This window comes from Perissodus microlepis, chromosome 22 (assembly GCF_051167445.1).
Source record: "Perissodus microlepis isolate ML-2025 ecotype Zambia chromosome 22, ASM5116744v1, whole genome shotgun sequence".
Taxonomy (NCBI): Eukaryota; Metazoa; Chordata; class Actinopteri; order Cichliformes; family Cichlidae; genus Perissodus; species Perissodus microlepis.
The window spans coordinates 11,126,483-11,151,755 of NC_140481.1; the positions used below are offsets into that span (position 1 = coordinate 11,126,483).

Genomic DNA, 25,273 nt, shown 5'->3' on the forward strand with positions numbered 1-25,273 from the left:
TTTAAAATTAAAGTAAGAATTAACTAACTTCATGAAAGCTCCTTTTTGATAATTCCCAAATAGAAGCTGTAAAAATTTACTGAAACATCACTCAAGGAAACACCTGAAGCACACAAACTTTTTTCTTTATTTATCACATTTTTTCAGCAAGACATGTATTATTACCGTTTTTTTTTTTAAGTGTGCAAATCCAGACTTTCTAAAATGAAAGTATTGAGCACATGGTTCCAGACAATACAACTAAGCAGCTTAAACATCCTGGGAGACCGCCCACAATGCTGGCTTATGTTCTGTCACATATCATCAAAGGTTCTAGCAAAGTCCTGTCGTTCTTCTCTTCTTTTATGACAGCCAGACTTCCTGTCTCTATAAACAGAAAAGATCAAAAGGAGTAAAAACCCCCAAAAACCCAGACAGGTCTGTAACATGAAAATTGGTCGTGAAATGACAAATGACATTTGAGTGACTTAATAACAAAGTCGCAATTATATACATTTACCATACTGGCACAACCAGATGTATGTAATCCATCCAAGTTGGTTCCAAATCACATAAAACTCAAAGGTTCTACAATAAGGTGTTCTAATGACAGTGGATGGCTTAAGTTATTGATAAAAAGCATGCAAATGCACCATCAAGTAGATGATTGGAATTTGGTACAGCCTAATACATACACCTTTGTTTGATTATGGAGAAGAAATAATTATATTCCAGCTACTAAAAGTTTCCCAGTGTTCACCCAGGCAAGTTTTTGCTATGGGTTTCCATGAGAGTGGAGCTGAGCTGAATAAGGAAGAATGTATGATTCAATGATCACCCTCTCTTCTGCTCTCAGTGCACAGTCCTCCAGCTGAAAAAAAAGGTCAAACGCAAGTCTATCACAGAAACAGGGGATTAGCTCTTTTCAGGTCGGTTCCTGTTCAGAGCCGCTTTAGGTGTGAACTCCAGTTTCTCTTTGAGGCTCAGCACCTTTGTGCTGTCCATGCCCACTTGCTCCTGCAGCTTTCTTTCTTCCCTCAGTTCCTGGATGCCTTTCTCTTCCTCCCTGGATTTGGGGGTGCCCCTGATGAACCATTCCAGGTGATAGCCCACTGCTCCGACCACAAAAGCCACAGGGAAGGTGACATAAGGAGCATAGGTCCGCAACGCTGTCCACACTACAGGCCACATGACTGCATGCAGCTCTGGGATCCCAGGTGCTTCAAGAGAGGAGGAGAAAAAAGGTATGTTATTGGTTGCCTGTCGCTTAATTTGCTCACGTCCAACTCTGCATTTTCCTGCTGTGTACTAGAACAAGTTTGCATAATTCTGAGCTCAAAGTAACTTTTATTCACTATATGTGTTATTAGTGTAGCTCTTCACTTCATTCAGTGTCAGAAACAAGCCAATACCAGGATTGATTTGAGCAGCAGTGGATGGAGCGTCTGTGCTCATAGTACAGAAACATAATAGATCACTTTTAGTAACTTGCCGTGAACATTTATAGCTTATTAGGTCTGATTTTACTACTTCAAAATTGCTGCCCTTTTTGTTTAAGCTACTGACCCCTTGTGGCTTTAATTCAATTCTGATTAGTGGAGAAATCTTGTAACTTATAGGATTCATCTAACTACTTTGTTCTGTCTTCACTGAGATATTTGAATGCTAATCAATAAAAAAAAAATAAATAAATAAATCAAAATCAAACAAACCCAGATCAGCATAAAAACCCTGTTTTTTTGCTTAGATAAATCAATGACTCACTTGCAGACTGCTATGTGCTATTTAAAAACACAGCATAGAGCTTACTGAAGAGAAATTGTTTTGGATAAAATTAACATGACTTCATGTGTCTACCCATTTCTGAAATACTTTCTTAATGTGCGAAATAACTGAGGCCAAAGTGCACATGAGGACGTCGTCAAACACCAGACAGTATAATGAGTACGTCTGTGTCCTTCCAATGCCCTCTTTCTCTTAAGCCTGACCAGCAACACAAGTAGCAGTAACAGCCTTCGACTTCTAGCATCAATTCATGCTAGCTACTGATCTTTCGTGCCTGATTAACCTTTAATACAAGTTGAAATATCCCGGTAATTTTTACTCGTTTGGGTGTTTCATGAGAGCCGAACTCAAGAGGTATTCTCAACAATTCACCAGTTTACATTCAAACATATTGCGTTTCCCAGCTTGCATGACTCTTTAAAGTTATATGATAAAATTCGCTACGGAGTACGCCATTATAAATTATAAGTCCAGTCATTACACGCTATATGATATGAATGACTGTGAACTTGATTCGACCAAATCTAGCACAGCGTATAAGTCTAAAACGATAACAATGAAAAGAATTAACGCTAACGTAGTGTTACCAAACCTACTGTGTGAAAGTCATGTAAGAAAACTGAGAGCTGCTACCGGCTAGTGTGCTTTCCGTTTACTTCAAAAAGACAGCTCGAGGAATGATAATTCAGAGCACAACATACATTCACCGAGCTTCTGTGCCTGCCTACAAACACTCAAATATTTAGGGGAAAAAAAGCCCCCAAATGTCGTAACTACTCACCTTTACCGCTAGCACGTTGGTACTGTAGTGACGCAATTTCCGTGTCAAAGTCTGTATCCTTCCTGGTTTATCGTCATTGGCTGGCGAACTTCGCGTAGACGTAACAATATCTCGCGGTGTTTTAGCGCCGCTTAGCGGTAAAAATAATACGCTACACTACTTTGACATATGTACCGAGTAGAGAAAATGCATTGTGAATGATCAGTACCATTTACTGCTGACATCCCATAAATTACATAATAATATAACAAATAAATAAAAATAGAAAAAAACAAGCAAACAATGAAAAACCACCATTAATTCATAATCTAATCAACATACCTAGCCTAAAATACACAAGACTTTTGTCCAGTTCTTAGCACTAGTTAAAAAAACAAAAAATAAAAAGCAGCCACCTCTTTCTGTGTTTAAAAATTCGGTGGTATTTTTCCCCACAAATACTCTCAAGAAATCCTCACAAAAGGCTGACAGATCTGTCACCAGCATTGTGCTACATACTGAAAAGGCGTGAGCTACCCCCTCTTGTATGACAAAACCATCAAGTGACAAGATAGTTTTCTTTTAGTTTAAAAGCACTTTCAAAAGCTTAGTGCGTTGCATAAAACCGCAATTTAAAGTTTAGGTTTTTTTTGGCTGCCTGTGAGGAATGCAGAGAAAATAATACATTTTAGTCACAGAGTAGGAAACCATACAGTTCAGACTTGGCTACACGAGGCAAAAATATTCCTCTATGCTACTGTTGTTTCTGGGTAGTAAAAGGGTATATGATTGATGATACTGATATTTCAGCTCCTGGGCCAGCTTTACCAATGCTGGGCACAAAGCTGATCCATAGCAGTTGGAATGCAGCCTGTCATAAAGGAATGACCATCTCTGACTCCATGGCTGTTTGTGCAGAGGCAAAGAGAGGGGATTATAAAGCTAAATCAAAATTTGTTATCATTACTTGCAATGCTGCTTAGAACTGTGTGGGTGATTACGCTTCATGCTTCAAAATTATTCTCTTAAGCAGTTCCTCCCTCTGTGCTGTCCATCTTGTAGTTGCCAGAATTGGAATTTGATCAGTCCTGTCAAATAAAGTGAAATGTGCTCATCGCCTGAAGGAAAACAACATCACTAGTGCCAGTTCTGCTTTAATAGCAAACTTGGCAGTGACAGGATTATTTCATCAGTTCCTGTTTATTAGCAAATGAGATTTAGAGTTGCACTAGCCAAAATTTCAATGTAAAAATACAACCACCTTATCAATCCAAATCACAAAGCGAGACTGACAGAGTGGCTGACTGAAGCCCTGTAGACCTGCTCTCCCCAAGTTAATTACAGATGTCAGGCATGGTCAGCGGTGGGAAATTTTTCTCATTACCCGAAAATTGACAGACAAGACTTTGGTTAAATCACTGCTGAATCAGGGAAGCCTGAAAAAGCGTGTGGCACAGCTCCTCAAGCACAGTGCATTTTTGGCCACGGCTCCAAATCTGCCGAACTCAGTGTTTTGAAAACAGTCCAGATGCTAAACATATGTCAACAAATGCAGGGGGTGGTGGCAGGGATGTGACACATATGACACAAAGTGCCCTAAGGGATCAGTGACAGCTACATTTAGCCCTGGATTAAGATGCAGGGAGACTGCTAAGTAGGAGATGGGTGTAGAATATGACCAAAAAAGATGCACAAGAGAATTTGATAGATTGCCTCTGATTTGGGATGAAGCTGGGGGACTCGTGGCACAGGCTGTCAGAGGAACAGATGGTGAGTAAAAAGAAGTGCCAAATGTGGAAAGGAAAGACAGAGACTTCTCTGAGTCGGGTTTGAATTTCAGCTAATCAGAAGCGCTTTTAAAGAAAATCCAACCTCGAAACATTCAGGGCTCACTAACAGAAATATTACAAACTCTCAACCTGTACTTGATTGACTGCATTTCACTGTAATATTAATGAATTCACTCTGTGCTTAATTATTCTATTAATATGCATGCAATATGCATTCAGAACTGGTGGTGAACTCATTCATACATGTGAAAATTTATTTGCTTTTGGCATTACAAATCATCATGACATGTTTAATGAGCTAAGAATATATACCTCAGTGGAGTGTATTATTCATATATCAAAGATAAATGTACTGAAGTAAAAAAACAAGAAGAAACCAAAGGATGCAGTGAGGCACAATTTTATCCATCTTATCTTACTGTGAGCAGTTAAAAATAGTGACAGATTTGAACTATTTTACTTTTCAGTAGAAGTTCTTATACAGATTTCCTAACAGACCTTATATTGAAGTAATATGCAATATCATGTACATTTACTGAAAGTGAGTACCTTCTGGAAATACCCTTGATGTGCATAAATTTAAAAGGCATTTGAACAGTTTTATGGCACAAGAACACATTAATGCTGCTTGTGTGCAAATTCACAGGGAAAAGTACAAGTAAATACTTTTCACATGTCACCAAGGCAACCAAGGTAAACTGTTTTGGCATCCCGCTGACTTCCCAGTAAAATTTAAAGGGGCGATATTATCCTCATTGCAGTACTACTTTTTAATTCTTGGATTCTGTTTTAAAGTGTGATTCATGCACAGTCACTCCAAAGTAACCCAATCTTTATTTATTTTATAATGAAACTTGCTTCATACGCTGGCTGAAACAAGCTGCTTCACCTCCCTTTGCTCCTACCTTCCTTCTGATTGGCAGAGTGTGTGACCATTCTGTGTGCATGAGATGACCATATTAGTTAGGGGTGTTCACTTTGATTGACATCACACAGGTAAATGTTAAAGAAATGATTGAAATGAAGTTATTAGAGCATTTTGAAGCCAGGGGCTTTGGCTCAGAGTCTCCTTGCATATATGTTACCCTATTTTTTTTTTTTTTTTAGCTTTGGCCATTTTTAATATGAACATCCAACATTTCAACATTTTAACAGTATAAATATGATGAAGCGCCATCCTATAAGCTAACCTGTGAAACCTTTAGCTCCATTTAAAAGAGCCAGTGGACTTTATTCAGGTATATGTTGCTGAGCTTTGTCTATTTACAGCAATAAGCCACGCAACAACATGGACTGGCATGATGTATACATAGCAGCATGTGGGGGCACTTATGGCGAAAAAGGGAGCGACTGTGACCTGAACATGGAGTGAGGCTGTGCAGAGGGGTAGTCGGTGGAACGGGGCTCACATGAGCCTGGTGACAGCACCGGACAGAAAGTCCTCATAGCTGAGGCGGATGTTGCCCGTCATGCTCGTGTCTCTCTCCCGAAACACTTGAGTCATGCTCTGAAGCTGCGTGCACACGTGGATGAAGCGGTCCAGCTGTATGCCGGGTCGGGCACCTCGCACGGTGAAGCGCTGGACCAGCGTCTCTGAAAACTGGGGGCTGAGGTTGTAACCCATCTGAGCGAGGGCTGAGAAGAGAAAGTGACATATGTGCATATTTGCATTTATACGATTGGATGAAATGACTGAAGTCATAGACTTTTCTCAACATGTTGTCAAATGTGCAAACACTGATACCTTGTTGTAGCTCCATGCCACTGATACATCCTGAGCGATCTCTGTCATACTGCTGAAACATTGCTCTCCACCGCTGCATAAAGTCCCACAGTGCTGAGAAGCCAAACAGGTCCATTCGACCAGACCGCGTCTTGTCAAACATGTCTAACAGGAAATACAAACACACAGGCTCAGCCAAGCAAGACAAAGAGGCTTTTTAATTTTTTTGTAAAGCAGAACCACTAAGCTCATCCTTCATCATCATGGATCTTCTCCTTGTGCTACTTCAGAGCAGTCACACGCTTCTCATTATGGTAATAGAAAACATTAGTCACCGCCTGGTAAGCACAACTGGAATGTAGGGATAGTTGTGCAACAACAATGGGAACAGCGACAAACATGACTCAGTCATTATTTAGGCTGACTCCTGGCAGCATAAATTTCTCCCTGTTTTAGAAACTCAAGACATTTCTGTTTACAAGCTTGATAGATTTAGGGAGGTACTTCCATCCATCCATTTATTTTCTACCACTTATCTGGGTCTGGGTCCCAGAGGGCAACAATCTAAGTATAGTGAGTGGGGAGTAGAGTACTCCTATATAAATCCAGCCTACTTCCTTTTTCCCACTACTTCTCTATGCATTTGTTTTTCTAAATAAACTTTTGCCTCCTTCTGCTGTAGCCATTCAGGTCACTGAGAGTATTTTACATTGTTAAATAGTGTGTCATTCTGCCTTCAGCAACACTATAAGAGCATTCACAACCAATTCATCAACACAGCGCTACCTCACGGCCTGTTGAGCATTTTATTCAGCTGCTGCTGGATGACTTACTGATCATCATGAGGCAAGTCTCGTCATTAAAGGAAGACCAGTTAGAGTTGACAAGTGCCTGCTTGAGCTCCTTTAGGTTGATGAAGCCACTGCGATCAGTGTCAACACTCTGGAACCACTGGTACGCCTCTGGGTTAACACCAGGAGGGATGTTACCTACACAAAGACAAAAAAAATAAGTGCGCTAATGAGACAGAGAAGGAAAGAAATGCGTTCTGACTGACTTTAAAGATTCCCATGGCTTCAAATTTGTTTTCCAAGCTGTTTCCACTGCCGTTCATCTCTTTTTCGTCAATCCGTCTCAACCACCTAGTATGATTTATTCTCTTTATTATTTCCCCTCCTCATATTTTCTACCAGTTATTATTTCACTAAACCTCTCAGGATTTTCAGGAGTAGCGAACAAGTGTGGGGAAAAAAAGGAAAAGAAAGAAAGAAGAAGAAATATTCTTGGAAATGAAGCGACTACCGCACTCCAATGCCAAATAATCATTTATTTATCAGGAGATGAAGAAACGCGCTTCAGCTGTCTGACAGTTGAAACTGTGCTGAGTCTGTCAAGAAGAAAATTGATCATAAAAAATAATACATCTATGCTTGGCTCAGTCTTTCGGTGTTTAGAAGCACCAATTTAGAAAAGAGCAGTGTATAAAATGACTAGTTAGAAAAAAACGACTTCATATGCAAGTGACAAACCAAACAACTCCTACAGCTAATTACATTCTATATGCACTTTGAGTTTTGAAATGTTATTTGCTGTGTGGGTAAGAGAGCATACCAACTATAACACCTCTTAGTGATGACTGTTATGCCTGATATTATTTATACTTATTAAACATGTAGTATGCAACATTTGTTTCTCTAGCGGATGCTTTTTATCACTAATGTCTGAATGGATAGTAGTGTGACATTTTTAAAGTATGAGGCCTTTTGTGACTCTCTGTTTGCTCTAATAGCCTGTGGACTGATTTCTATGTGAACTATTCAGTAAATTCTCTGTACACATCTGCAACTATGTGACACACATGCTCACTCCTGAGTGCCTTAAATAAATATCCATCTTCCACTGCCAGTATCAACAGCGAGCAACAAAAGCTTTTGGTAGCTTAGAAGGGGAGCCCACTGGAGTCCGCCTGGCCAAACAGAAATTTGGTTTGCTGGTCACTTGGTTTTTGGGATCAAGTCTGTACTGAAACCTGAACGGTTATCTGGTTAATATTAACTAACAGTAGTGTCCTTATTAACACTCACGTAGTGGACGTACTTTCTGAAGTAGAAAGCTAATGTATTGAGCTGTCAGCTGTTAATTGTATGAAACTGTAATTCATGTATTTTCACCAAAGAACAAGAGATTCACCAAATTGAATTTTCTTGGCTGATTCCAGTTGTTGTTGTTTTAAAGTGTAACCTGCCAATACCAATATTTGGCAATTTGATTTGGATTTTTTTTCACAGAAGTTTAATTAAAAGCATATGCAATCAATAAAACAACTTTTTCTTTCAAGTTTTGCAAAATATTATTTTCATAATAAAATAAATAACTACACTGCAGTAAGTTACAAGATCTTCTCTGACTTAAACAGTTGAAAATGAAGTGCTCTGGTACTGGAAAAAGGTGCAAATAATTAACTAAAAATGAGGTACTGTACACCCACCTTTACCTAATACATTTTCTTTACTAAAACAACCCCCAAAAAACAAAAAACAATAACAACAACAAATAAAATGGTGCTACAGATTTATTTAACAAAATAAAGTTCAGTTACTTGGATCATTTTCCAGTATGTTTATAAATTAACTAGATAACAGGACATCAATCCTTTTCTCTTTTTCACTCATCTCCATAATTTTCTTCATAACTGATTCGATCTTTTGCTCATACTGAGGCTGCTAGCTTGTGGTTGGCTCTAAAGTTTGGATAGCTTTAGCTTTTTTAAAGTGTCCATGTTCAGCTAGGTGAGGGTGATTTACATGGCTGATTAATAGGAAGGAACAGGAACAGAATAGGAAGGACAGAGCCTTTCAGTCTGTGCCACTACGGCTGTGGAGCAGTGTACTACCACAACTGATTTTAGTTGACCTTGTACATTCTTTTAAAAAGCAGCAAACAAAAACATTTCAGTTTAAACAGGCTTTGTGTTGAGAATTTTTATTTATTTTAAAATAAATAAAAATTAAAAAATATTTTATATAAATGTAGTCATTACCAATAATAGGGGCCGATAGATGAGTAGGTATAAATTAGCTATGCAACATATATCTGGCATTGATAACCAGAGTCAACTATAATGAGTCAATTAAACTGATACTGAGTATGTACCCTGGTATTTCAGCTGTTGTACATCTGTGAATGCAGCATACGTATGATACTGCAACACAGTCTTGTACACAGCTCATGTAAGTCTCATCGCCATTTTGCCTGATGTTCTGCTTGCACAAGCTGCATGCAAATGTGAGCAACAGAACAGGAATTGCATTTCATCTGACAGTTAGACGGGGCCCCTTCAAATACATATTTGTTTTACAATATGGAAAAAACAAAGAAGGGATCCAAATAATCTTCCTGCAGTTAGTAAGGCAGTTTGTATTCTTCTAAAGGCTACATGTCCAACCTTAGTTATACAGGTTCAGGTTTCATAAATAGCGGCTGTGAAAATGAAGGTGCAGATAGGGTCAAAGGGTGACAAAAAGCCGTCTCGAGAAGAGGCCATTATCTGGAAAAAGGAGGTGTTAGAAAAATATGGTGTGAGTTGAAGGAAGCAGTAGAGGGGGGACTGATTGTCAGAAAAATGAATGGGGAGAGAGGGACAGGTGACACTTGAGGGCAGACCCTTGATGGATTTTGTCCCTGTGGGGACTGATCGTAACATAGGCTATCAGGTTCTGACTTAGGCTTAGCCACTACTGGAAACAGTGTAATCACACACACGCACACACACAAACACACTCTTTGCCCATCTGTCTCTTACTCTGTTTAGCCCTCACTCAGTATTACCGGAGTCATCACTCCAGCCGTGTAATCCTGCTGAGGGGCACAAACTGAACCCTGTCTCTACAAGACTGTCTGGGAACGCAAGTCATTTTCTATCCATCATCCCAGCGGAGAGTGAGGGAGGAAGCAATGTGGAAGCAGAATCAGAGTCTATCTGCAGTCTCCTTGTGTTCAGTGTATGCCTGCTTAAATCCTACAGGCAGAGCAACCACAGATGCTTACAAAGATATGCTCTCATCTCATAATTACCTGCAGGACCATAGTTTGCATTAGGTCCCCCATACGGTTGTCCACCATAAGCCCCATAAGGCCCACCAGGGGCACCACCTGGCCCTGGCCCATATTGCCCTCCATGACCTGGAACTCCATAACCACCATAGGGGCCTCCTGGTTGACCTCCAGGACCTCCGTAAGGAGCTGATGGGGGAGGCCCATAGGAACCTCTGCCTGCACCGTATGGCGCACCCTGTGGCGGGTTGACTCCAACTGGATAGCCCTGCAGAGGGACAAAAAAGCAAGGGTCACTAAACCCTATAATAAACAGGCTTACTGCTTCTGCAGTAACAGAGTCTGAGGACAACAGAGACACAAGATACTTCAGGTATGGCTATTCGACTATATTCTCAAATTCTGTACTTAAGTTTAGTTTTAAGGTCATGTATTTTCTGTTGCCTTGGATCCTGCTACTTTGTACTCCACTTGTTTAACATTTCAGGGGAAAATATGTAATCATTAGCCACAATACTAAAATCAGCTGCTCAATATTGTATAGCCCCCCTCTGTGCCTGCAAAACAGCTCTGACATAGTGAGGCATGGAAACAGGATCTTGGAGTCCTGTAGATTGTCCGCTGCGGCCTTCACAGATTGTGATCGTTCCTGGGAGCATCCAGTGGATGATCAACTAGACTGATTTGGGGGACTCTTTCTCGTACCTCTCATTCAGCAGTTTTTGCAGTGTACATTGCCCCTCTAGGGGTGGATGCAACTAACTGGTGATACCTTAAGGCATAAGCAGGATTGTGTTGTCTGTAGCAATGTTTAAGTGGGTTTAGTATAAAGGTTTGATCTGGACTCAGAACTCATAGAGCCTACACCCGTAGAGTTCCCATGGCCATGCCACAGACAGCAGTTTATTTGGCACCAATGAGAGCTGCACAATATGAGGAAAATATTTTTTTTGTTTAATTAAGTTAAATGTTGCATACTTATTTGAAAACTACAATCAGCATGTAAATTAAGATTTTGCCAGCAAAACATGTAATTGGTTTATAATTATGAGACTGCTCATGTGAAGTTACCACACAGACACAGAGGTGGGTAATTTTAGGTAAAAGGCTAAAACAAAACAAAACAACAAAAAATACAGCTGTACTTTGGTAGTGCATTAGTGGTTTTAAATACTTTTCAGGCAAAGATAATTAAACATGTGAAACAAAGTCTTATTTTAGCCTTTCGATGATGTAATCAATTAATACAAGAAAAAAGATTCACGAATTAAGTAAAAACTGGACGTACAGAAGCTTAGCGATGCCATAATTCAAGCAAAATAAGCTAGATTGTATCCCACTGTGCTGATCAATGATTTGTTTGCTGACATAAAACAGCTCAACTTCTTTTATATGGTAGGTAATTAAGGTTAAAATTTACTTACACCATAATTATGTGTTTGAGCAAGAACGATGAGTTACCTCTACTTTCAGATGAAACCCACCATGACTGTTATCAATTCAAACGAGGAAAACTAGAGTAGTTACGTTTTGCTGAACCACATGAGCACATTTAAAAGATAAACAGAGTAACCCGCTATTTCCTACCGAAATGTTGCTAAAGAATAGCAACAGTTTACCGTGTAACACTTAGCTAACCACAGCAGACAAATGAATAACCGAAACTACTTGCGGTGCTGTTAGTTACGTCACATTGGTCAATAAAAGAGATAAACTCAATAAACAACATTAGTATGTTATTATGAAGACAAAAACAAAATATAAAATACAGGAATTCAATACCTGTCCGTAGTGGAAACTCATATTTGACAGCCTTTACTTCCTACAACGAAGCATCCGTAAGGGCAGATACGGCGACGTCCAGTTTCCGCTTACTATTGGTGCATTGTCCTATCTATCAAAACCGCACCCGTGTCCTCTGCTTCTGATTGGACGGTAGTGTGGAAACTCGGATGACGCCAGAACAAGTAAGGCGGGGTCATATGTCTATCTCTATTGTAAAGTAAAGCTTTGTGTAAAGCCGATTGTGAAGTAATTTGTGAGTGACTCAGCGTGTAATCCTAAAGTGAATATAAGGTGCATGTAGTCTTCCCAACTGACCTGGTAACCGCTTGATAATTGTGAAATGCATGAAAAAAGACACATACACAAACATTTAACAGTGAAACAACTTTATATATTGCAACAACCCCGCCCCCTCATCATTTAAAACAAACTATAATAGCTGTAGTCTTACTTCATTATGGTTGACAATGGTTCTTGTGCAAGAATAAAAGAGATTTTCTTCAAATCTCTTCATCTCCACTTACTGTGTTCAAGAACGTGCTGTGCTTGGCCAGTGTTTATTTTCAGGAAAAGGGGTTCACCATCTGTTCTATATCTAGATGAGTTTAGGACCTATAACCTTTTAAAATGTTAAAGTTTTATCCGTGAGAAGTACCTGATATAACAGCTTATCACAATTTACTATTGGCTAGTGATGCACAGGCTACATAAAAGCATGAATACAGACACACAATCATACACACACAGAACATACATGCACAAAAAATAGCTTCCTCTTTGACCCACAATTTTGCTGTCGATGCATGCTGAATTTCATTTAACATGGTAATATTTACAAATCACTGCGTACTTCTTTTCTTTTCCATGAGCAACAGTTCTGCAAGCTGTCGGAAGGATTCATTTGCTTCCAGTGGCACCTAGAGTTATTCAATTAGTTTTTCAGAGTAGCCCGAGCAACATGGTTCTTATTTCGTGGTTGGTGTCTCCTCTGTCTTGATGTTATTCAGGTTCTGGTTAGACACAGTTGGATCCACTCTCAAAGATGATCTAGACTTGTGCCTTGAATGAGGTGTTGACGATGACTTCAACTCACGAGTCTCTTCATCTATTTTCTCAATGATTCGTTTCTTGACTTTCTTGCAGATGAAGTAAAACATCTCACAGATACACATCAAGATGCAGACAGCAGAGGACACCACCATGAAGAGAGTGAAGATTTTCTTCTCTGTGGGGCGTGATACGTAACAGTCCACTATGTTCGGGCAAGGATCCATTGAACACTTTAACAAATGGGGTAAGTCGAACCCTTCGTAGATGTAATAAAGGATGTAGAGGAAAGCAGCGTCAAAGCTTGCCTTTAAAATCAGGCTAACCTATGAGAAAACAAATGAGCGTTAAAGTAAAGTAAAGTCCAAGTGATTTCTCAGTTGATAATGGCTGTGTTTGGCAGGATTGATTTTAAAGGTTCAACAATTACTGTAACTTATATCAGCCACTTGTTCAAGCTCTTATTATGATGTTTAGCCAGTTACAAAAAAAAAAAAAAGATAAGTGACCCTATGTAAAATTTGTAACCTAAGTGAGGACTCTTCATCCTGATTATCTAGAAAATGAAGATTCGTGATATTACCAAATACCAAAATATACCAAAATCAGTCAAAACAAACTGAACATTTGGTATTATATGGCTGTTTAAAGGAAGAAAGAATCGAATGACTGCAAATAGAGATGGGCAGATCTCTCCAAATATCGATAATTGAGGCTAGTCTCAGTATCAGATTGATACTAGGATGATATGATCTGTACTTTTTTCTGTCCTCTAAGTTCAATATATGTATATATGTAGAAATGTTTAGAAGCATTTTTGTGCTGACTGTTACATCTATTTTTCTAAAGTCTAGTTTAGGTAGGTAGTATTAGTATCTTGGGATCTGCATCTGCAATACTTGATATTGGATAGATACCAAAATACCACCACTCTTGCAAAGTCATCACACATACAACTTCACCTTAGTTTGGAGGTGTGGTGAAGCTTGTTGCTCATACATTATAATTGCTAATCTCCTTCCATGTGTGGCATACACAACATAACTGGAATTAAACGTTAGCACCCTTTATTCTTACCAGGTATGTCCACCACAGCCCTCCACGTTTCTTCCCAGGGCGGGCATACATGTGTTTACCCTCATGGGTGGTGGTGTACTTTAAGTCCTTCATCTGTCGATATTTGACATGGGCAACAACCATCAGTGACGGGCATGTGACGAAAATGAGCTGCAGAGCCCACAGACTGATGTGGGAGATGGGGAAGAAGTGGTCATAGCACACGTTGGTGCAGCCTGGCTGTCTAGTGTTGCATTCAAAGTCTTTCCTTTCGTCAGCCCACACCCGCTGAGCCGCCACCACAAACACCATCACCCGGAAGATGAAGACCACTGAGAGCCAGACCCGACCGAACACTGTGGAGTAATTGCTGACCCCACTGATAAGGGCCTGCAGCCAGTTCCAGTTCATGACAGATGCCCTAGAAGGGGAAGTGAAATCTGAGGGGTATGATTGAACTCCTCAAGAGATCAGGTGGAATGAAGTTATTGATCCAAACCTGACCAGTCAAACAAGAAAGTAGGTTAGAAGAATCTTTGTGGTTAAAACATTGAAACAGTGTCAGTCAGGGATTTGTAACACACACACACAAACACACACACTTGCTAGGAGTCATTTAAAGGCTACTTCAAATACTCAAATTTTTTCAAGCTCCAAATAGCCAGAATATATCATTCTATGATATTCAGTTACATTCTGTTTTATTTATTTACTGCCAAATCACAACAATAATTGAACAGCAAGGTCAATTCTCTACAATAAGACAGAGAAAACCCCCAACAATCGTATGACCTGTTTGAGAGACTGGTTTGGCGATAGTGGGAAGGAAAAATTTGCTTTTAACAGGCAGAAACCTCCAGCAGAACCAGGCTTAGAAAGGGCAGCCATCTGCCTTAACTGGTTGGGCGTGATAGGAGGAAGACATGATAAACACCAGCCGTGGAAGCCAGAGATTAATAATACGGTATTATTAATACCTAATGATTAAATGTAAAGAGGTGTATAAACATATGGAGAGTGAAACAGGTGAGTGAGGAAAAAAACAGTCAGTGCATCATTTCCTCCAGCAGTGTCTGTCTCCTGAGTTTTGGTCCTGGTTCCATAGAAGAGGGGCCTGAAAACTAAAGGCTCTAATTCCCATTCTACTTTTAAATACTCTGGGAACCACAAGTAACCCTTCAGTCTGAGAGCGAAGTGATCTATTGAGGTGATGTGACCAGTCCTACATAATTAATTAACATGCGCACTGAAGATCTTATCAAAAACGTCTCCAAGATTTCTCACAGTGTTACTGGAAATCAAGGTAATGCCATCCAGAGTAAGTATCCAGTTAGATATGTATTTCAAAGGTTTTTAGGGCTGATACAATAGACATATTAAGGTTAGTAGTCTCTGAGTTTAAGCTGATTTAAATCCTCAGGTCAATTTTGTGATGCTTTCAGTGGGTGCGCCACTGTGTATGAATGTGTTTGTCTGAGTAATTCAACAACAGTAACTATGAAGCCACTGCAATTTTTCTCTGGTATTGTTTCCCAAAAGTAACGCATACAATCACAAACAAGAAAACTGTTCTGAACGACTGATAAGCCAAAAAATGAAGTTTGAGGAATCAAGCTGTTGTGACCACAAATACGATTTTGTTATTTCTTGTTATTCTTTTGCTTTTGCTTTTAAATCCACCTGCCATGAGTGAGTGAGTCACCATCAAAGCTCCTCTTTGCGGAAAGAACCAAACCCACACCTGCAACAATATGAGTGAGCTGTTTGAAAGGACATCTTTGTTATCCCATAATTTTGGTTAAAATATTAACATGTGTATTTAACTGTCCAAACTCTAAAATTGTATGTGTTCTGGGAAACATACACAGTTTAGGATTTTTGAAAGTTTTGAAACATTTTAATACAAGACATAAAGAAGTTCTGCTGTGCTACAAACAGGTTTCAACAACAAGAAACAAAAGCTTCTCTTTTACATTTACATCTCATTCTGGTAAATGCACACAGCCTGACAGGGAACATGTTGGATAACAGCTTCACTGTCCACTTTTCCATTTCAGTTCTGTCACATCTAATCCCAACTATTTGAATTCAGAAACACTTTCCCTCAACATCTCAGCATCACTATAGACATATTGAGCTGTCAAATCAGTTGCTATTTTCTCTCTTATCCAGCATTCCTGACTATTAAATTACACAGCATAAAAAGACTTGACTCAATGATTTCCTTCAGAATCACAACATGGGCTACTGAAGGCAAGACACATTCAATTACTGCCGAAGTTGCCTACCTTTTACCTCTCCTTCTAATGGACAATACAACCAGCGACATTAATCTCACAGTGTGCCTCAGCCGGGGCCTCGAGACTCAGATGTTCGGCCGCCATCAGGATGATTCTTAAAGGAAATCTTCTGGCATCATCTTAAAAGAAGAGCTACTGATGCTTAAAGGATTTATAAACACACAGCGTTGTCACTTCATTGTGACAATGCAGACAGCTTTCTCAGGTTGTCCCTATCTTAATTAAATGTCTTAAAGAGACTACGGTAAATTAACATCCATAAACATAACAAAGATTACACTATGGCTGCAGTTTGACGCAGGAACCAATATAATTCAGACTCTATTCTGGCACTGCCACAGAAGTTTGAATACAACTTGCTCTACAGGTTGAGCAAGTTGCCACTTTACCACTCTAACTCTGTTGCGCTCACTCTGTGGACTCCTTTAGAAAGCAGTTAAAAACATCTATTTAATCCATTTTTCTGTTAATATTCTTTTTTAATTTCTCTTTTTCAATTGATTTTATTTTAACGTGGTGTTCTACTGATATTAATTGTGTTTTAATTGTCATACAGCCCTTTTATGTCTCTGATAAAGGAGCTATATAAATAAACATACTTATATTACGTTTCAGTACATCAGTAATACATTGTCTGTATGAGTCAAAGCTCCTAGCTAACAAGGTGAGGTGGAGGTTACATTGTGTTGCTTTTGTCTTTTCTTTTCCCCTTTTCATTCCACCATAGCTCTTTCTTAGTTTTCCTGAAATTCACAACTCTTGCCTTTAAAAAAACCCGCTTTCAGCATGACTTTCTTCCATTTTTCAAGATAGCATGAATCATTCGGAGGAATAAAGCACAAGTAATCCTAGTGTAGTTTTTTTTGTCACTGCTTCCAGTTATCTCTCTTTACAAATCTTATTCTTTTGCACGCATCAGGGCTGAGCTCTTCCCTTTGCACATGATACAACAGGAACAGACTGAATGACATCCGTGCCCTTTTTTTATTGCCAACCCCCTTCTTCCCATTTATCTTTTGTCCTCTTCCTTTCCTGTATTAGTCTGAACTTATAACAGAACTCAGCAATTTGTCTACATCACACCTGTTTCCTTGATTAATTAATTTGTGCAAATATAGACAAGTATAAAGCACCTTACCCTGGGTGCAGGGAGCATCATTACATGAGTGCTGAGTGAATGTGATGTATCAGCTGCTCTTGACTCGATGCTCACTGATTCTGTCTCACCTTATCTTTTAAGGGGGCTGGCTTTAAGGTGTGGCCTTGCTGGTAAACATGAAGAGCAAGAGAAAGATAGGTGGAGCATCGCTCACCTGAATGATGTAGACAGTATGCGTGTTAGGCATGGAAAAAAAAAAACTCTGCTCCAGGGAAATGACAGAGAGACAATTTCAGAGAAATGGAAGCGAAACCAGATAGCTGTCAGGATCTGACGGCGCCCTGACCGGTCGACCTGCCAGTGTGTGTATATCTGTGTGCGTGTGTATGTGTCTCTCCTATCGCCCTGTCTTCCCCTCCGGCTCCGCTGTGATGTGTTAGGAGGTAACCTAGCAACAGGCTACCTCCGACCCGGAAGTGCTGTCGCCCGGAGCTGCTGCACCTGCAGTCAATCCACCAGCTGCTGCCAATCAACTACCATCTTCAGCAGGGCTACTTAATGGTGTGGCTGAGCGACAGACAGCGCTGGAGTATTGCACTAAGCCTGGTAGTGTTTTCGAGTCGCTAACGTTATTGAAGTGCTGTCTGATCTTCATACTCATTCTGCTGTCGTGTGTGTGTTCACCCAGGGATTGACGGAGGATTTACGGACACTAAGGAAGCACTTGGAGGAGAGACGGGCACTCACTACCACGCACGGGCTTACACGGAAGGAGGGACGCACTATCACCATTGTTGCACATTTGAACTGTTGTCACCTTGCTGCACTGTAAATAAATGCACTGTCATTATTTCTGAGCTCCGCGCCTGAGTCCACTCTTTAACAACCGTGACAATAGCAGCACAAAGTCAGATAGGGCTGCCACAAACGATTATTCTGATATTCGACTAGTCACCGAATATTTTCAGATCATGCCCCATTGAATGTATATAAAGATTGTCTTTATATTTCTGATCTTTTAGAACCTCATATTCCCTCTTGCAGCCTGGGGTCGTCTAATCAAAGGCTGTAGGTAATCCCCCAAACACGTTTTAAAACCAGAGGTAATAGCTCTTTTAGAGCTTTGGCCCCCAGGTTGTGGAATTCTTTCCCTCCATCTTTGCATTGCCTGGATTCTATTTATTCTTTTAAATGAGTCTTTTTTTAAATAAGTCTTATTTGTTTAGACTAGCTTTTAACTAGATTTGTGCTGTATGTTTGATTGTGCTGTTTTATGTTTATCTGTTTTATATCATTGTGAAGCACTTTGTGTTTTTTATCCTGTGAAAAGTGCTATATAAATCAATAAAGTAAAGTAAAGGACGTAAAACGGACAGCTTATTGCAACAGCATACATCTGCTCTTATATAACTATCAATAGCTTACAGCTCGAAAGGTTTAAGGTATGTGCTAACTAAAAATAAAGGCAAGATAATAGTTTATTAAACTTTTAATGAAATTTGCAGATTGTCTCGGTGGAATGTAATAAACACAACCGTCTATCAAAAATATAACAGGACATTGGAGTAAATTCTCGACCATTTCACACTTCTGTTTAATTAGTTTTCTGTTTGACGCTTATTCTGCTGTGTGAAAACTATAACTTTAATGTCAGCTAAACTGAGGATTTATTCAGAAACAAATAAAACACTGAAAAAGCCAAACAATAACATTTTTAAGTTATCTAAGTGACTTATATATCATATTTAAACTGCGTAGCAAAAGACCACGGGGTCTTAAAACAATGTGCCGGGAGTTTGGTGTTCTCGCCCGCTCTAGTGAGCCTTGACCACCCGGTCAGCTATCGAGCTGGTGGGTAACAGACGTCGCCGAAAACATCAGAGCACTTTTGCAAATATGTGATGTCTTGATATATCAAGCAGATATTTGAAGTTTACACAGCTACACTCTCTTTTTTTGTTGTTTTGGGGTTTTTGTTTTGCCTGTCCCGTTTGGCTCTTTTGCCATCAGAATTATTGTCTAAAGGCGAAGAAAGATACCCAACGGATTTACTTTACCAAATGGACCATCCCAGCCTTGCTGTAATGGTCCATTTGATTCACCTTTTATTGCTTATTTTGGGAAAAGACTGGGGAAAAGAAAGGGGAGAAATAAAGAGGGAAAGAAAAACAGCGGAGAAGAGGGACGGGGATAAAGGGCAAAAAACAAAAACCAACAAAATAAGCAGACAAAAAATACATATATCAATCACCTGGATCACCTGTTGAGAAAGAAAAAAAAACCAAAACAAGCAGAAGAAAAAGAGAGCAATATAATAAACAACATCACGATGATCTATGGGAATATAACAGTAAATACTAAATATTAAACATTATTGTGCAGCACGTAAGATCGACAGCGCACAGTGTGCTTTGAGGTAGGAGCCAAAAAGGGTGTAGTTTGTGTGTGTGAGCACCCGTGTGTACACCTGTGAGCATGAACGCGCTTGTTTTAAAAGGTTCCTTCATGTAATGATCTGCTAGAGCACAGGTGTCAAACTCCAGGCCTCGAGGGCCGGTGTCCTGCAGGTTTTAGATGTGTCCTTGATCCATCACAGCTGATTTAAATGGCTAAATTACCTTCTCAACATGTCTTGAAGTTCTCCAGAGGCCTGGTAATGAGCTAATCATTTGTTTCAGGTGTGCTGATCCAGGGTGAGATCTAAAACTTGCAGGACACCGGCCCTCGAGGCCTGGAGTTCGACACCCCTGTGCTAGAGGGTGTGGGGAGCCACAGCCCTGTCCTCCAGGGCATGAAGCAGGTATGGAGGAGATCAAAACTCCAGACATCCAGAGGCCCTCAGAACACAAGAGACCAAGGAAGACCAACACAGGGGCAGCCACGCCACTATCCCAGAAAGAGCTGAGGAGAGCCCCAGATGAGGGGTCACTCAGCAGCCGTGGCGCAGAAGCCAGGGGGGATTGCAGTGACGTGCCCATGAGCTCCGCCGGCAGCCAGCTGTGCCAGAGTGACCGAGCCCCAGGCCGAGAGGCTGAGGGCACCCCAGCCCCAAAGTGGCCCGAGCGAGCCCCAGGCTCCAGGCCCCAACAAGCAGCCACCAAGGAGTGAGCCGGTATGTACCTGGACGCCCAACCCCGGACACCAAGGAACCACCAACGCACCGATGTCTGAGGGCGTCTGCCACTGGCAGGGGAAGTGGTGGGGGGAGATAGGCCTCCATACCTTGGAGGACCTGAGATGTCCCTAGAGAGGTGGCGTCTGATACCCAACCTGACATATAGATACAGACATACAGGCACACACAGATACAGACATCCATTCCCACCCTCATGCTGCTCTTGCTCTTGACGAAGGCGGTCGCACTTTTCTCCTCTCCTCCTCTCCCTTAGCTTCCCTGCTTAGCCTCTTATGTCCTTGTCTAGTCTCGTGTTTTTTGTATTACTTTTCCCTGGAACACTCTCTCACAGTCTGTACTCTAAAACCTAAAAGAGGAATTATGGATTTGATCAACTGGTCCCTAAATGCAATTGACACCCCTTTCTCAACGAGAAGTTTGGGCTTGGGTGAGCCTGGGATGATCTGATATCATCGTGTTGGTGTTGTTCTTGGAACAACATAGTAAATGTTGTTCCAGGATCAACATTGCAAGTGACCAATCACATTGTTGTGACTGTTGCGGCTCCTCCAACCTATGGCTGCGGCAGGCTAAACATGAGGACACAGATGACGCGCAACAATAAACGCATAAAATACACTTCTGTACCATTTGCTCCTTTTATTCCACATGCAACTGTCCAATATATAAATCAGCACATGGGATTAACTATTAGACAAATGCACAGATTGCACAAACAAATAACTGCAACTCACCAATAACTGCACTAATTACAATGCCAACTTACAATTTGGCCTATGGCATCAATTAGTGCACAAATATACAAAAACCATCAAGTTACAGTCAAAATACATCAAAATCATTCAAGCTGCGGTCAACAGAAAGTTTTGCCTCATGCTCACCCTACCTTTCTGCTCATCAACATCAGGTGCCGTGAACAGGTGAGTGCAACCACATTTATCATCTACCACACCCATGAAACACGCCCCACACCCATGCACCAATACAGTGAGTCCATTTAAACCAACCCACTTAGTCAAAAAGGAACAACTCATATGGCTCCTACAGTGACGTTATTCTTTGGTGCGCCAAGCCATTCGTGCATTTATAAAATTCCAATGTTGCAAGGACAATATCAATTCGGTTTATTAAAGGGTTAGGGTTAGGGTCACGGTCAGGGTCCGTTGATCGGCGGACAGAGGCGGTTTCTCGCAGCTTAAGTACAGTTTTTTGTTTTACAGCGGTTTTTCCCGAAGTCGCAAAAGTATGACGTCACAACATTCTGATTGGTCACTTGCAATGTTGATCCTGGAACAACATTTACTATGTTGATCTGGGAACAACACCAACACGACGATATCAGATCGTGCGGTGAGCCTGAGTGCTGAAGATATCTACCTATTCGGAACCATGGTAACAGGGTTCTTGCTGATCAGAGCTGGCTTGGCCCTGACTTATCGAAGAATTAAGAAAGCCGAACCGGCTGTTCAAACCCCCACAAGGCTGCCCGCTGGGATTGAAACGATGGGAAGAGGCGTGAGTTTCTCAAAATGGGCTCATTGAGTGCAGCGCGGATAAGATCTTGGAGAGGCTTACGGCTGCCGTGAATACTCAGAATAAGATCTCTGAGTGCAAATTGGATTACATCTTGGGAGGCTCACTGTGGTCGTGAGTTCTCAGAATCGGCTCTTTGAGCACAAGAATGACAACATCACAGAGCGCAAGTTTGATAACATCATGGAGAAGCTCACGGCTCTCCAACGGGAGATTGAGAGACCAGTGTTGGTCTGTTAAAACAGCTTTGAAATTCATATGAGCTGTTCGCACTAAAGTAAAAAGCACCATCACTTCATGCGGATACCCTTTCGGTGGCAGCTGCAGTCGCAAGGCTGGAGCCGAACAAAAACACCCTGATAACGACTGTGTTTAGACTGTTCCTTCCCATTCCATGCAAGGCCACCTGGGTTGGCTGGAAGACTGTTTACTTAGCCTAGCAGGGCGAAGGACACTGTCTCAGCTGAACTCTGGACACGCACGCACATACATATACACTGATATGCACACACTCATCCCCCCTCCCTTTCCAAACACCTTCGATGCTTGTTCCCTCCTGGGAACACGGCGGGTCTGAGCCCACGCTGGAATGGTAGCGCTGGGCAGGATGGCTGCTGTGTTTGCTTCGGATTACTCCTCACCCCCCACCCGACCCTGTGGCTTGTCACGTGTTCCATAATATTGTGCTGTGGACATTTATGTGCTTTTTTGTGCAGAGGAGTTTTTTTGTTTCTTGTTCTCATGCTGTCCTCCCAGAAGCCCAGCATGAGTAGAGGTCTCTTTTTTTCTCTTGTACTTTCCCATTTTAGTGTATATTTCGGTGTTTTTTTTCTGTAATGCTACCGATCTCTGACCTGTATCCCTATGTGATGTCTGTGTTGTGTGTGTAAGGTCGGGGGGGGGGGGGGGGGGTTCCTATTTCACTGCAGGGCAACCTGCACGTGGCGAATAAAGCCTTGATTGATTGATTGATATGCAATTACTCAACACTCACCCAATGTGGAGACAGATATATAGAGACACTGTACACACAATCACACTCCCCAAGCGTACTCTAAGACCCAGGTCTAGGTACCCTTGGCCCTGGAGGGGGAAACTGCACCCAGACCCAGGTAGTGTTACCCTTTTCCCTGGGGTGGAGAGAAGCAGACTGCCCCGACTCGGGAGCAGCAGGGAGGCCCCACATTCCAGACCCCAATCGGACGGCCAACTCCTCCTCCTAGCCCCCCTGCTCCAACACGCCACAGAGAACGGGGGTGTGTGGAGACTCCAAACCTCCCTCCGCCCGCTCATATGTAGTGTTGATGCTTGTGTGATCTAAGGTGCATTTAAACATTTACACAGCTACATTCTCGCCTGAAAATATCTGAACACTTTATTTTGTGAACCAGAAAGAGTAATATCAAAACTAAGTAGCCGCCGCCATTGGCAGTTTGCCGTTGGAAATTGGAATTGGCTGAGCCACCCTATGAATTCTGGAATAGGTTGGGACAGCTACGATACCGGACACTGCTTCTTCTTCTTTAACGGCGTTTAACGGCAGCTGGCATGCTTGTACATGCAGTGCTGCCATCATCTGTTTCAGTCCGTTATTACACTCTTACAGTGGGATGCAAAAGTTTGGGCAGTTTGTCAATAGTCATTATTTTCCTGTATAAATCGTTGGTTGTTACAATAAAAAATGTCAGTTAAATATATAATATAGGAGACACACACAGTGATATTTGAGAAGTCAAATGAAGTTTATTGGATTTACAGAAAGTGTGCAATAATTGTTTAAACAAAATCAGGCAGGTGCATAAATTTGGGCACCACAAAAAAAGAAAGGAAATCAATATTTAGTAGATCCGCCTTTTGCAGAAATTACAGCCTCTAAACGCTTCCTGTAGGTTCCAATGAGAGTCTGGATTGTGGATGAAGGTATTTTGGACCATTCCTCTTTACAAAACATCTCTAGTTCATTCAGGTTTGATGGCTTCCGAGCATGGACAGCTCTCTTTAACTCACACCACAGATTTTCAATAATATTCAGGTCTGGGGACTGAGATGGCCGTTCCAGACCGTTGTACTTGTTCCTCTGCATGAATGCCGTAGTGGAATTTGAGCAGTGTTTGGGGTCATTGTCTTGTTGAAAGATCCAGCCCTGGCGCAGCTTCAGCTTTGTCACTGATTCCTGGACATTGGTCTCCAGAATCTGCTGATACTGAGTGGAATCCATGTGTCCCTCAACTTTGACAAGATTCCCAGTCCCTGCACTGGCCACACAGCCCCACAGCATGATGGAACCAGCACCATATTTTACTGTAGGTAGCAGGTGTTTTTCTTGGAATGCTGTGTTCTTTTTCCTCCATGCATAACGCCCCTTGTTATGCCCAAATAACTCAATTTTATTTTCATCAGTCCACAGCACCTTATTCCAGAATGAAGCTGGCTTGTCCAAATGTGCTTTAGCGTACCTCAAGCGACTCTGTTTGTGCTGTGGGCGGAGAAAAGGCTTCCTCTGCATCAATCTCGCATACAGCATCTCCTTGTGTAAAGTGCGCCGAATGGTTGAACGATGCACAGTGACTCCATCTGCTGCAAGATGATGTTGTAGGTCTTTGGTGCTGGTCTGTGGGTTAACTCTGACTGTTCTCACAATTTGTCGCTTCTGTCTATCCGAGATTTTTCTTGGTCTGCCACTTCGAGCCTTAACTTGAACTGAACCAGTGGTCTTCCATTTTCTCTGAGACAGCTTTCTGTATCCTTCCCCTAAACCATGATGGTGAACAATCTTTGTCTTCAGGTCATTTTAGAGTTGTTTTGAGACCCCCATGTTGCTGACCCCCTTAAATACTCTTTCTCATTATTGGATTCACCTGTGTATGTAGGGGCAGGGGTCACTGAGCTTACCAAGCCAATTTGAGTTCCAATAATTAGTTCTAAAGGTTTTGAAATCAATAAAATGACAACAATGCCCAAATTTATGCACCTTCTTGATTTTGTTTAAACAATTATTGCACACTTTCGGCAAATCCAATAAACTTAATTTCCTTTCTCAAATATCACTGTGTGTGTCTCCTATATGATATATTTAACTGACATTTTTTATTGTAACAACCAACGATTTATACAGGAAAATAATGACTATTAACAAGATTGCCCAAACTTTTGCATCCCACTGTAAATCCTACTACTTATTCCTGCGTCTTTCAGGACCTTACAAAGCTTCAAACAATGCATCGACA

The 25,273-nt window shown here is 41.2% G+C and overlaps 3 protein-coding genes and 1 long non-coding RNA gene across 7 annotated transcripts; 1 reads left to right on the forward strand and 3 right to left on the reverse strand.

The window, feature by feature from the left end:
• Nucleotides 1-104: 104 nt before the first annotated feature.
• Nucleotides 105-2,636, reverse strand: smim12 (small integral membrane protein 12). The gene is made up of 2 exons (XM_084919322.1): nucleotides 2,546-2,636; nucleotides 105-1,199 (listed from the first exon to the last, which is right to left on the reverse strand). Exon 2 carries the CDS (start codon nucleotides 1,168-1,170, stop codon nucleotides 895-897), a length of 276 nt encoding a protein of 91 aa, XP_084775448.1. The 5' UTR covers nucleotides 1,171-1,199; nucleotides 2,546-2,636; the 3' UTR covers nucleotides 105-894.
• Nucleotides 2,637-4,698: 2,062 nt separating this feature from the next.
• Nucleotides 4,699-11,981, reverse strand: pef1 (penta-EF-hand domain containing 1). The gene is made up of 5 exons (XM_084919317.1): nucleotides 11,873-11,981; nucleotides 10,112-10,358; nucleotides 6,871-7,026; nucleotides 6,059-6,202; nucleotides 4,699-5,949 (listed from the first exon to the last, which is right to left on the reverse strand). The coding sequence occupies exons 1-5, from the start codon at nucleotides 11,891-11,893 to the stop codon at nucleotides 5,720-5,722; spliced, it is 798 nt and encodes a 265-aa protein (XP_084775443.1). The 5' UTR covers nucleotides 11,894-11,981; the 3' UTR covers nucleotides 4,699-5,719.
• A 100-nt stretch (nucleotides 11,982-12,081) lies between these two features.
• On the reverse strand, nucleotides 12,082-17,659 carry gjb9b (gap junction protein beta 9b). Of its 4 annotated transcripts, none has more exons than XM_084919321.1 (3): nucleotides 17,592-17,659; nucleotides 14,000-14,477; nucleotides 12,082-13,248 (listed from the first exon to the last, which is right to left on the reverse strand). In XM_084919321.1, exons 2-3 carry the CDS (start codon nucleotides 14,387-14,389, stop codon nucleotides 12,841-12,843), a joined length of 798 nt encoding a protein of 265 aa, XP_084775447.1. In that variant the 5' UTR covers nucleotides 14,390-14,477; nucleotides 17,592-17,659; the 3' UTR covers nucleotides 12,082-12,840. The 4 variants fall into 4 exon arrangements, with proteins under 4 accessions (XP_084775447.1, XP_084775446.1, XP_084775445.1 ...); XM_084919320.1 differs by lacking the exon at nucleotides 17,592-17,659 and adding an exon at nucleotides 17,417-17,500; XM_084919319.1 differs by lacking the exon at nucleotides 17,592-17,659 and adding an exon at nucleotides 17,417-17,480 and having other exon boundaries at nucleotides 14,000-16,397.
• Nucleotides 17,660-17,853: 194 nt separating this feature from the next.
• On the forward strand, nucleotides 17,854-18,234 carry LOC146362635 (uncharacterized). Its single transcript, XR_014799234.1, has 2 exons — nucleotides 17,854-17,983; nucleotides 18,066-18,234. It is a non-coding gene; the product is annotated as an uncharacterized LOC146362635 (long non-coding RNA).
• Nucleotides 18,235-25,273: the final 7,039 nt, after the last annotated feature.

Excerpts from the sequence above, each read along its gene's own strand:
- smim12 (XM_084919322.1), bottom strand. The coding sequence starts at position 1,170 with ATGTGGCCTGTAGTGTGGACAGCGTTGCGGACCTATGCTCCTTATGTC.
- pef1 (XM_084919317.1), bottom strand. The coding sequence starts at position 11,893 with ATGAGTTTCCACTACGGACAG. Across the intron at positions 10,359-11,872 it reads TGAGTTTCCACTACGGACAG|GGCTATCCAGTTGGAGTCAA; the intron begins GTATTGAATTCC and ends GTCCCTCTGCAG. Across the intron at positions 6,203-6,870 it reads GACTTGCCTCATGATGATCA|ACATGTTTGACAAGACGCGG; the intron begins GTAAGTCATCCA and ends ATTTCCTGTTAG.
- gjb9b (XM_084919321.1), bottom strand. The coding sequence starts at position 14,389 with ATGAACTGGAACTGGCTGCAGGCCCTTATCAGTGGGGTCAGCAATTAC. Across the intron at positions 13,249-13,999 it reads GGCTGTGGTGGACATACCTG|GTTAGCCTGATTTTAAAGGC; the intron begins GTAAGAATAAAG and ends GTTTTCTCATAG.